Raw genomic sequence first — 13735 nt, forward strand, 5'->3', positions numbered from 1 at the left:
CTAATCTAGATAAAGACTACAGGCTCTGATGATCATTCGATTGGAGCATGTTTATCACAAATGGCCTATGAGCAGAGGAAGTGCAAAGAGGTAGAAAAACCTCTTTACTTTTTATCTCTTTAGCTGAGTAATACTCAAACGAGATGGTCAATAATAGAAAAGGAGGCATATGCGATACACTTTGCCCTTAATAAATTAAATCACTACTTGTATAATATGCAACTTTTTTTTTTTTTTTGCAAAGGAGTCACCACTTATCATGGCCAAGAAGCCACTCAAGTATAAGGGTTAATGAATGTGTAGTACTCAATGAAAAAATGTAGTGGTAATCGTTAGTAGTGGGAATTGGGTAAATTGGATTACTTAAGGGCAGATCCATCAAGAATTTGTTTACATTGGATTTGAAGACAACCACATTGTACCTATTTACTATGCCTCGCCCACGGGACAGAGTTAGACACCAGGGTCGTTTTTTAACGTGGAGAAAAGGTACAAAAATAAAAAAATTGTCTCCGTCGTGAAGGACTGATCCTCCACCGAAAGAGAACAAGAAATGGAAGTGCAGCATCTGAAGAACAGATACTACACTTTGAGATATTAAATCTTTTATTCATGTTAAAAAATACAGTCAAAATCAACGATGAACAAAAAACTTAGGCACATGGCCAACTCAAAAGGGGGGATTTTGGGGGTCGTTGGTCATCCTTGTCACTCCAGAACTAAACAAAGTCAAAAGTTTCTCCCAGCTAGTATCTTCTTTCACCATAATACCGCATTCACCCTTTCATATTTGGGGACGTCCTACTTAACTCCCAATTTTTAAAACATTTTTTATTGACGTGTAAAAACAAAAAACATAACAATAAAATGGTACAATAATTCATTTGTGTCGAGGGCGGGGGAAGAAAAAACAAAAGGTGATTAGTAGGACCCTCCCAACCCCGTCTAGTTGATAGACTGCCCGTTCCACTAGGTTTGTAAAAGGAACCTCGCTTCACTTTGATCTTGACGAAAAGGCCAAGACAACCATATTGTAGACAGTAGGCAAATGGAAGACAGTTCCATAGGCGTGCAGTTCTAAGAAGCTTTGTTCATGGAATCTATGTTTAGGTTTAGGCACAGATAAAGAGTGGGGGAAATTGTTGATAGTGGTTTCAGTTAGACGAATGTTTTTCATGAAAGTCAGGCTGGGGAGGGGCATAGATTGGAGCTCAGACGAGCACTTGCCATGAAAATAATGATAAAGTAGAGACAGTTTTGCAATGTCTTTTCTGTAGGAAAGAGGTGGCGGGGAAGAGAAAAAGGTATCACTCACTAGGCTACAAAGTCTATTTTAAACTCTGTCGAGGCAGGATAAGCTGCTTCTAGCAGCTCTTGCCCAGATGTGGCAACAGTATTCCATCTTTGAACGTACTTGGTTCTAATACATTCATCATCTATATGGTTCATAAACCCCTAGAATATTTATTGAACTCATAAAAGAGAAAAATACAGACATGGACTTGAAGTGTCAACAATTTTCCATGGCAGGTGCTCGTCTGAGCTCCAATCCATCGTCCCCCCTCACCAATCTTTCACGAGAAACACCCGTCTGGCTGAAACTACTGTCATTAATTTTCCCCACTCTTTATCTGTGCCTAAATCCAAACGTAGATTCCATGAACAAAGCTTCTTTCTTAGAACTGTACGCCAGTGGAACTCTCTGCCGCTTGCCTGTTTCCCACCTGACTACAACTTGGACGTCTTCAAGTCCAACATAAACAAACTCCTGACAAACCGCCCCCTTAAGTAAGACACTGTATCAAAACCCACAATACTAATGATTACTATAATACTATCTCACTGATTACTGTACACGCAATAACCCTTATCCCTGAGTGGCCATCAGGCCTTGATAAGTGGTGACCCCCATGTAAAAAAAAAAAAAAAAAAAAAAAAAAAAAAAGTATACTTGATTACGATTGCACCATACAGTACTGAAGGTTAAGGACAATGTTTGTGCGGATCTCTTGTCATGCGCTATGGATTTGAGTCAGGACAATGATAATCCACCCCGATAGAGATAGATAGTAGGAGTTACATAATGATTTTAATAAGTTTGAGTCTCTTCGAGCCGAAAGAGTTTGCATTGTGTAAGAATGTGGAGGACTCATCTGTAAAGCGCAACGGTATCACGTGTAGATTTAATTAGGGAAAAAGAAGATAAGGAAATTCTAGATTTAAAGACGTGGATGCAAAACGGTAAAAATGAAAATAGAGGTTGGTTATAATGGACGAAGTAGCGTATTACTTGTTGCAACCGGACGCCAAACCATTGATTAGATTGTATTCGTACCATATTATGACAAGGGGGACATGGCCATAGAAAAGATGTTTAACACGATTAAAATAACAAGTGAAGCATGCATGGTCCCCCATGAATGCACAGTGAACGAGGCATAAAAAAAATGACTAAGTTCAGCATTGCACCCCCCCCCACGCCCCACGGGACGTCAAATCCTAGTGAAAATGAAAAAAAAAAACGGTGCCATTTGAGTCAGGACAATGATAATCCACCCCGATAGAGATAGATAGTAGGAGTTACATAATAATTGCAATAAGTTTGAGTCTCTTCGAGCCAAAAGAGTTTGCATTGTGTAAGAATGTGGAGGACTCATCAGTAAAGCGCAATGGTATCACGTGTAGATTTAATTAGGGAAAAAGAAGATAAGGAAATTCTAGATTTAAAGACGTGGTATATGTAAATTTGAGTTCTGCACCATGCAAAAAAAGAAATGACTAAGTCCATCATTTGCCCCTCCCCCCTCGTCCTTCACTTAGCCCCCAAAGTCCTCAAGGCCTTAACATATTATAATTTGAGTTCAGCACCATGCAAAACTGCTAAATAGACATACACAGAAAATTTTGGACAAATATGGGTAAAATAGTCCCAAAAATGGAGTGTTTTTATTAGCCCTAAAAGAGCCCCTGGGGCACACCCAGGAGTTACCGCGAAGTATAGACAAACAAAATTATATAGAAATCAGTTACAACTTGTCAGAAAGTTTTATAAAAAAATCCAAGGCATTAATTTTTTTTTTTTTTTTTTTTTTTTACAGAAAATCCGTTCTGTTAATTTTTTTACTCATATCATGTTTAATATTTGTGCAAAATTTCAAAAAATTCCGAGGCGTAGTTATTTGAGAAAAGTGCGGACAGACGAACGGACAAGGGTGAATTTACAGGTGCACCTTACTTTTGTTGGAGGACCAAAAATATTTCTGCCCTTGTTTGTTTAAGGAGATAAATTGCAATCCCCCCCCCCCACAAAAGTTCTAATTGTAATAAAAGGGAGGTAAATATTTTCTGAAAACTCAAAATCTTAGTCAAATTTAGCTTAATTTTTGATAATTGTTTGTTAAAACTTTTCGTTAATAATTAACTTTCTACCCCATCGTTTTTCATAATTTTTGGATATGTTCATTATTGCGACATGACAATTCAGAAGATATCATTGATTTTACTTGAAATTCAATATTATTACACTAACAAAGAACGAAAACGTTTGCCAAAATGTGTGTTGGACAGATCGTCTTAGATTATCTCCCTTGAGGAAGAAGATGCCTCTGCAAAGATACAAGTATTACAAAACTCCAATGGATGAATGCAGGAACCATTAATTCAATGAATTACAGAATCATGTCTCTGAAACGGAATCTTATTATTATTTTATGTAATTTTCAATAATAAATAACAAAGCCGTGGCTTATTTTTTTTGTTCTTTTTATTTAATTAAAAAAATTTTTTTTTTAAAACTTAATAAATTAGTGTCTCTGCGATTTTTATTTCAAAATATTCAAATAAATAAACATGGAAACATGACAATTATTTTCCTAAAACGTTTTCGGATTTACAAACATTCATCTTCATTTTTCCTCTTTAGACATGCAAAGAAAAGATGGTAAAATGTTTATTCTCTTTTCGCCTTTAAAATGACGACTTTTACAGGTTTTTAGGTATGCTGAAAACAAATATCACCTTAATTTTGTGGAGAAAGTAATTTCCTGGATGTGGAGACATTTTATTCCAATGTATTCCTTAATAAATGTCACTGGCATTCGCCATTCTTAACATGTGGAGGAGGGTGTGTTTTGTAATACATATGCGTATTAGTACTTTTCAGTTAGGGGAAAACATGGCCGCGAGTGAAAACATAATGGAATACATTGAATAATAAAGGTTTTAATATCCAGAAAACTACTTGTCTGCACAAAATTTAAAAAGCGATATTCGTTTTCAGCATACCAAGAAACCTATAAAATGTCGCCATTTTAAAGGTGACTGTTAAGGTGGAAATACAGTAAAAAAATATAGAAAAAATTTTAAAAAGAAAGAAAAAAGTTGGTCGTTGATTTTCTGAGGAAATGTTGTTTTCTTTGTGTTTTTTTTTTCCAAGAAATTGCAGCAAACGTTGGGGTCAAATCTCGGAAACAGAGGAAACCTCGACGCTAAAGTGTAAATGGAAAGATAAAACAAATGGATGCGAGGTAAGTACATTGTCACCTGAGCCTTCGTGCAACACACAAGAAAGGCCATCAACTAACAAGTCAAAAAGTTATTGATTTCATACGCGAAGCCTTCTACTCGTGCTTGAGATGTTAGGCTGTATAAGGGTGTTAACTTTAGTCAAAATCGGACTCTTCCTTCTTTAATCAGATTTTTTTTTTATTATTAATTTCTGATACAAAACCTATCTCAACAAACATTCCCAGACACAAAGTACACTTGTGTAGAATTAACAAAAAAAAAAAAATTGCCCAGCTATTTTGGAGTCCATAGAGAATGAACTCGCATGAACAAAATGTTTTTCATATATAAACTAGTAGGCTGCCCAGCATTGCCCAGTCGTAAAATATGCTTCTCAGCAAGGGGTGTAGTCATCCAACTATAAAGAACCCAAGTTGATGCTTCACAAATAAGGACTTTTAAACTCGCTAGGATAACGTCATCCGACAAGCTAACCTAACGAAGGCGGCTGAGTACTTGCAAGTGACTCAGATTTTGAATCCAGTGTTCAGATATGTTCTATGGAAAAGAGCAAACGAGAGGAAAACTCGAATCTAGACTTCCAATCTGCAGCTTCCATGGTTTGTGTGAGCTGTGACATTGTCTGAATGAGGAACTAATTTTATATATGTATGTAAATATATATGTATATGTGTGTGTGTGTGTGTGTAAATATATATATAAATATAAATATATATATATATATTTACACATATGTATATATATATAAATATATATATTTACACACATATATATATATATATATATATATATATATATAAATAAAAATTACAATAAGTTTACCAAGGTAATCAAAATGGTAAACTTAAAATATATTATAAATATTAAAGAGTTAATATTTACAAGTAAAGTAATCTCAACCAGATGTAAAAAGCTCAATAAACCGAAAAGGAAATAGAGCTTTTTTGCTAATTCCTGCCCTCTGATGAGAAGGCGAGTATTTCTTTGAAACTCCGCGGATTAAGGACTATCCACTTATCTTGTGCTTCCTTTTTAAAATTAAATATATTTTTAACTCTTTTTCAAGATGTTTTTTAACATGTTTTATTAATCATTTGTTCATATATATATATATATATATATATATATATATATATATATATATATATATATATATAGTTAAATAGAATTGTAGAAGGCGGTACAATGCAGAAGTAACGGAAAGACACAAGTTGAAGCAGGTGAGAATTTTTATTAATACAACTTATAAATACATGGGTATGTCCGTGTTATATAATATTTTGAGAAAGATCTCTTTGTCAGATATTTACTTGACTTTGATTCAACGGATATACCACCAGACCGACTTTCCCAGGTGACCACTGTGCAAATATAAATATATTGCGTATATGAAATATATGAATATGTACACATGTATTTATAAGTTGTATTAATAAATGTCTCACCTGCTTCAGCTTTTGTCTTTCCGTTACTTCTGCATTGTACCGCCTTCTACAATTCTATTTAACTACATACTATACAATGCTTCAAGCAAACTACACCCACCTCTTTTATATATATATATTTACACACACACACACACACACACACACACACACACACACACACACACACACACACACACACATATATATATTTACACATATATATATATTTACACACATACATATATATATATATATTTACACACACATATATATATATTTACACACACACATATATATATATATATTTACACATATATATATATATATATTTACACACATATATATATATTTACATGCACATATATATATATTTACACACACATATATATATATATATATATTTACACACACATATATATATATATATTTCCACACATATATATATATATATATATATATATTTTTCCACACACACACACACACATATATATATATATATATATTTACACACATATATATATATTTACACATATATATATATATTTACACACATATATATATATATATATATATATATATTTACACATATATATATTTACACACACACACACACACACACACACACATATATATATACACACACATACACACACACAGGAGAACCCCAAGATACTGCATTAAAAATTAGTAACAAAATACAGTACATTATATAATACACATGTATATAATCAAATAATATTATCAATAACACCGTAAGGTTGTACAGGACATATACCCTTACCCTAACCGTAACTAGAGAGTGAAAAAACATTGTGTTCCACATCGTAACCTGAAAAAAACGTATCCTAAGGACACTATATCCTGGGGTGCTACTGCACACACACACACACACACACGCACACATATATATACAGCGTCATGATCAAAATTATGTAGCACCTATAAAAAATTAGTTAATTGTTTAAACCTATGCATTTAAAGGTTAAGACTTTTACAGTGAATAGTTTAAAGCAAATGTAAACTATTTAAAAGTATATATATATATATATATATATATATATATATATATATATATATATATATATATATATATAATAGGTTAATGGAAAGTTCTTGCGAAATTTTTAATTTTAATTATAAATTATGAATCATTTTACTCAATATTAAAATAGCTCTAGGATATCTGTGCATATTGAGCTTATATATTTACATTACAACGAGCACGGTTTTCTTTTAATTGTATTAATGCATTTACTAATACATTAAAATAAACTCTGCTCTTTAGACTCTTGTTCTAATCCTCTTTACTTGTATGTAATATACTGAGTTCGTGTAATTCAGTAAATTTTATATATATATATATATATATATATATATATATATATATATATATATATATATATATTAGCATGGTGACCCAGTGGCGTACCTATGTAAAATGGCGCCCATGGCAAAGTTTGAATGTACGCCCCTTCTTAATAATTTATACCTTAGATATACCTAACTACTAATTTTAATTTTTGTCAAGCAATTTTTGCGCCCATATCAGAGTGGCGCCCATGGCAGGGGCCATGCCTGCCATACCCTAGATACGCCACTGTGGTGACCCAATGTTGCCCGGGATTCAATGATGATCAACAAATGTTTCACACTCCCATATTTTTTATTGTCATCAAAATCAGTGAAATTGCCCATTTTTTTTTTTTACTTAAATCAATTGATTGCCTGCTCTAGTTGAGGAACCATCACTGTGCAATAGTAGGACGCTCACATGCTTCTCGCTATGACTTATTTCACAGTATATTTTGTAGTCTATATTGCACTGTAGAGAACTTTCTGTTGATTTTATAAAATTATTTTTACATATGATGGCTTGAATGAAAGTTTAAAATGCAGAAGTCAAGTATGATACTCCGATCGTGGTCTAATCATAAACATTCATTTCGAACGCCTGTTATATGTCAAACCTTTCGGCTTGTGTGCTAATAAAACTTCTCAAATGCACTTGTGATGTTAGGCTGTGTAAGGTGTTAACTTTGGTCCAAATTGCGTGTTCCTTCTTTCATTGGATTATTTTGATTATCGATTATCAGTATTTATGGAAGACATTCTGATACAAAACTTATCTAAGAACACTGCCAGACACATAAAATACCTTCATGTGAAATTTCATGAAAATCGGTTCATCCGTTTTTGAGTCCATAGGGAACGAATACACAAAGTTCCTTTTATATAATAGTAGAAATATATAAAACAAATACTGGCCCATTATGTCATGGGTAAGGATTAGGGTTAGGTTTAGTATCTAATATTATTTCACAGAAGTAAAATCAGTAAAAAGAATGGAATTTAGAGTAAAGAGGAATTAACGAAACTGTGACAACCAACTTAAACTTTATGTGCATATATTAATTTTATATACCGTGCTTCTAACACTTGATGTATATCTTTATGATAAGGGACCAGGTGTAAAACAAATTTCTCCAGTTTTATTTTGTCTTATGATCAATATTATCTTCATTTTTATATTACATTTCAATTTACACGATTGTAAATAAACCGACATTTGCCTGAATGTCAAATCTGTCCACTTTAATTTTGGTTTATTTGTCTGGTGAAAAAACCCAACTCTTATGACGAACCATCCTTTGGTTGTGCTATCTGATACCCCTCCATTAACACCTGAAAAAAAACACAAAAACATATCAGTAAGTTTTTAGATGTGTGTGTGTATGTGTGTGCGTATATATATATATATATATATATATATATATATATATATATATATATATATATATATATATATTTATATATATGAACAAATGATTAATAAAACATGTTAGAAACATCTTGAAAAAGAGTTAAAAACATATTTAATTCTTTAAAAAGGAAGCACAAGATAAGTGGATAGTCCTTAATCCGCGGAGTTTCGAAGAAATACTCTCCTTCTCATCAGAGGGCAGGAATTAGCAAAATGCAGGATCGGATTTTGCATATAAAAGTATTTAATGAAACTACAAGTAAGTCACAGATCTTACTTGGTTAAAAAAAAAAAAAAAGGGTGAGGTAAGGGGAATAGGAGGTAAAAGAAAAATGATAAAAGATTTCACATGAATGGATAGTCCGGTGAAGGGTAAAAAAATCCAAGATTGAGTTTACTTTACTTGTAAATATTAACTCTTTAATATTTATAATATATTTTAAGTTTACCATTTTGATTACCTTGGTAAACTTATTGTAATTTTATATATATATATATATATATATATATATATATATATATATATATATATATATAGGTAGAATTTTGTTATTGCATTTAAACCAATTTAATATCACAAGAGTTATCAAAGTTATTTCCCTTTGAGGAGAAATTATTTTATAGGCTTCCTTTTGGACTTGGAACCTCTTTGCAATAAAAAAATAGATTCTCCAAATCTTGTCAGCATACACGAGATTTCATTACAAGGGGAGTAACTCTAGCATCAACAGGAGCCGAACAGAAAGCTTTGCTGTCGCCTTTGCACTCGACGTGTGTATCAGGTGATAAAACTACATCATTTATCGTCTTTTTAAGGAAACTATTGATAAATCTATCTATCTGTCTAACTATCTATCTATCTATCTATCTATCTATCTATATATATACACTTGTGCCCGATATTATTCATACCCCCTCTTGAAAATTGAGTTTATTAGGTGTAACTTTGTAAGAATTTATTGTTTACGTCCATATTGTAACATATTCTTAATAAACCTCTTCTGATCATTTTCGTCATTTTAAAATCTCGGGATACTTGTAATAAAAGAAATATACAGCTATTTATAAAATCTGCAATGTTCAAAAATAATCATACCCCTTTATTTTTTCAGTATTAATCGAGTTTCTGACTGTTTGTTTCCTGTTTGATTCTTTTTTTGAATGCTTTTATACAATCTTTGATTAATTTCATTTCGTTTTTTGCATTTTTCAGAAATTTAAATGATATCAACTGAAAACCAAAAAAAGAATAAAAATTATTAGAATGGGGAAGAAAAAAGAGCTTAGTAATGATCTTAGGACTAAAATTGTGAATTCACATAAGGATGGTTTAGGTTACAAGTTAATTTCCAAGAAATTTGAGGTCCCTACAGCAACAGTACAGAGCATCATCAAAAAATTCCAGAGCCACCACACAACAAACAACTTGATTGGTAGAGGAAGGAAAAGGAAACTGTCTGCTAGAGCCACCAGGAATATTGTAAGAAGTGTTAATGCAAATCCAACCACCACTACTAAGGACATTTTAGAAAATCTGGAGTCTTCTGGCATAAAAATATCAAGGCAAACATTGCAAAGGACTCTGCATGAAAATGGTCTGAAAGGAAGAAGACCAAGAAGGACTCCATTGCACACCGGAAAACGCCTTGCAGCACGTCTAAAGTTTGCTAGGACCCATGTGAATTCTCCAGAGTCCGTTTTCTCAAGTATTTTGTGGACTGACGAAACAAAAATTGAATTGTTTGGCCATATGGATGCTTCTTACGTTTGGAGGAAGAAAGGAGAAGCTTACAACCCAAAGAACACCATACCCACGGTGAAACATGGTGGTGGTAGCCTAATGTTTTGGGGGTCCTTTTCGGCTAGTGGACCAGGTAGTTTGGTCAAGATAGATGGAACCATGAATAAGGAGCAATATTTGGAGATACTCCAGAAAAACATTAGACAGGATGTGGAGAAGCTCCATTTAGGACCAAACTGGGTCCTTCAACAGGATAATGATCCAAAACATACTGCCAAAATAGTCAAGAAATGGTTTGAGGATAATCACATTAATGTTTTGGAATGGCCTAGCCAGAGTCCTGACCTGAACCCTATCGAAAACCTCTGGCACATATTGAAAACTGAGGTTAAAAAGCGGAAACCTAAAAATTTGAGGGATTAAGAGAACTACTGCATTGAAGAATGGTCAAAAATCAGTGTTGATGCTTGTAAAAACCTTGTTGATAAATATCCAAAACGGTTACAGGCAGTTATTAAGAATAAAGGGCATGCTATTGACTATTAGTAAGAGAGGTATGAATAATTTTGAACTAGTGCCATTATTGTTTTTCTTAGTATAATGCTTCAAACTTGCATAATTTATTTATTTGTTGAGTTTAAATTAAATGCTTATGCTTGATTTATTGTTTGAAATCCCTTTAATATTGTCTATCTTCTGAATATTCTTATAGAAATCTCAAAGATCCGAGGGGTATGAATAATATCGGGCACAAGTGTATATATATATATATATATATATATATATATATATATATATATATATATATATATATATATATTTAAAAGAGTGTAGCCATCAACAATTGTGTTTTTTGTTTTAAAGGTTTTCATCATATTTTTATTTTAAAATATTTTTATAACGCGTTTCGAGCTTAGGGTGTGCTCTCTTCAGATGTTTTCGTACAAAGTTTTTCTTTAAAATGGGAGTTTGAAGAGTTATTTTTACCTCCGCTGATACTAAATATGTTTTTCAGAGTGATGTGTGGTCTCAGACATTCTGTCTCCAACTGTAAGTGTTCAAAGTGTCCGGTCAAAGTTAGATTCAAAGAGGGCGCCTTTGGTCCATTTGGTGAAGGTTTTTATGTTTTTTTAGGGTTTTTTTTAAAGACTTTCTTTCCCCATATATAGCACACACTCACACACAATCACACATGCATACATATACATACATGTACATGTACACATGCACACGCACACGCACGCAGGCACACACACATACACACACGCACATACATAGAAATATATGTAGGAGCATACATATATACATACCAAAACACGCATGTATATATGCACTTAATCATTCAGACATAAGTACACGCACACACACACACACACAAGTAAGATGGAGAATAGGTAGGAGAAGATATATATACACGCACATACACACATATATATACATACATGTATGTGTATACACACTCACAAACATCCACATACTATGTAGGCACATACACATACACACACACATGCATATACACAAAAATATATGCAGGGGCTCACACATACGCGTATATCCATATCCACACGAACACATTTACCCACTCATACACACACACACACATACAGATGTGTATACATTCATCCACCCATATATATATATATATATATATATATATATATATATATATATATATATATATATATGGGCACATGCACCCACAATCACACATACACATACATATTCATACATCCCACCTTATGTATATATTGGTTGAAGTTTTCTTTCTTTTCTAATCCCAGCACATATGCATACATGGATTCGGTCACCCAAACATAAGTGCACGTATACACACAAACAAGATGTAGCATAGATAACAGATGATATATATATATATACACACACACACACGCATACACAATCATATGTATTTCATCACAGATCAAAATAGATAACTTTTGAATACTTACCCCTTTTTGATGTATGGGGCTGAATAAAACAATGGTAGACGTTGGCGGCAAGGCGTTATCACACACATATATACATGCACACATGTGCGTACATACACATACATACGTATAATTTCTAATTGTTTGCTTAGTTTAGAGAAATGGTACTGGGTATGGACGCGTGCACCCGTGAAAGTGTGCGCGTGCTTTGTTGTGCTTTTTTTTTTTTTTTTTTGTTTCATGTGTGAGGGTGCACATTTACCCTAGTGTGCATGCGTGTAAGTGTATTTTGTGTTTTGCCTATTTATGTGTATAATTATGGAGAGATGTTTAAGGCGGGGTTAAACTTTGCTATGAAGTTTTTTTCTTGTGTTAGCAAGTAGAAGTAGTTGTCAGTTTGGAAGATGGGCATTATCTCGAATCTGCCTCCACTGCATGTGTGTATATGTTGTGATACATGTAGGTGTCTATTTTCCGCGATTTTGATGTTGGATTGGTGTAGGGCTACTCTATTACTAAGGTTTTTTGTAGCGCCTATGTAGGATTTATCGCATGCTGGACATTTTATTACATAGATCATGTTTTTTGAGGTGCAATCTAGGTTTTTTTTTAATTTTGAATGTTTGTATGGGGTTCGTAAATGTGTATGTGTTTCCCTCTAATATTATGTTGCAGACTCCACATCGTTGTTTGTTGCATTTTGTGACTCCTTTTGTTGCGTCTTGATTGAGTTTGGATGAGGTAAGAATGCGTTTTAGGTTTTTGGGTTGGCGTTTGCTTTTTATTATTTTTGTTGTTTTAAGGAAGCTGTTTAGTTTGCTGTTTTGGTTAAGTAGGACGAGGTTTTTCGTTATCTCTGTGAAAAGCTCTGGGTTGTTTGTGTTGTGTGTGGAGACGTATGTTAGGATTTGTTCTTTGTTTCGTTCTTTAGGGGTTCTCAAATCTTCTACTGGTATATTTGTCGCAAGTTGGATAGTAAGCTATGAAAATATATATGGCAATTAAGCTACACAGAATATTCCGGTACTGGTACCTTAAACTATGTCCAGTGGTGAGGCTCAAGCTTGCGGGCTTTGGGGAATGTGGAGCCACCCTTTAATTGCCATTGCTCCCAGGTCCACTCTGACACGGAATGGTAGTACCTGTTAGGGTCCCAATAAATAAATAGAAGCCGACTTGAAAACAACAAATATTCTATTAAAAAATGTTCCGTTACAACATAGATTTTTAATTAATTGTGTTTAGATTATTTTTTAAATATTAAGTTTTATATAAACATGACTCTTGTCAGCTATTTTATCGCCAGATTAAAACCGATTTAAAAATATTATTGCACAAATATTAAGCATTT

At 33.1% G+C, this 13735-nt stretch overlaps 1 protein-coding gene across 4 annotated transcripts in view; it reads right to left on the bottom strand.

Annotated features, from left to right (window-relative positions):
- LOC145269513 (uncharacterized) overlaps window positions 1–13735 on the bottom strand; it is a 100121-nt gene that overhangs the window by 10532 nt on the left and 75854 nt on the right. For 2 of the 4 annotated variants that reach the window (XM_080125257.1, XM_080125258.1), the window contains one exon: window positions 8320–8636. The exons of the other annotated variants lie outside the window; for them this stretch is intronic. In XM_080125257.1, coding sequence (XP_079981383.1) covers window positions 8630–8636 — 7 coding nt within the window. In that variant the 3' untranslated portion in view covers window positions 8320–8629. Of the gene's footprint in view, window positions 1–8319; window positions 8637–13735 lie in introns of those variants that run through there. 4 annotated transcript variants of the gene reach the window in all.

The sequence above is a fragment of the Euprymna scolopes genome, chromosome 45 (assembly GCF_053919585.1).
Source record: "Euprymna scolopes isolate OS-2025 chromosome 45, ASM5391958v1, whole genome shotgun sequence".
Taxonomy (NCBI): Eukaryota; Metazoa; Mollusca; class Cephalopoda; order Sepiida; family Sepiolidae; genus Euprymna; species Euprymna scolopes.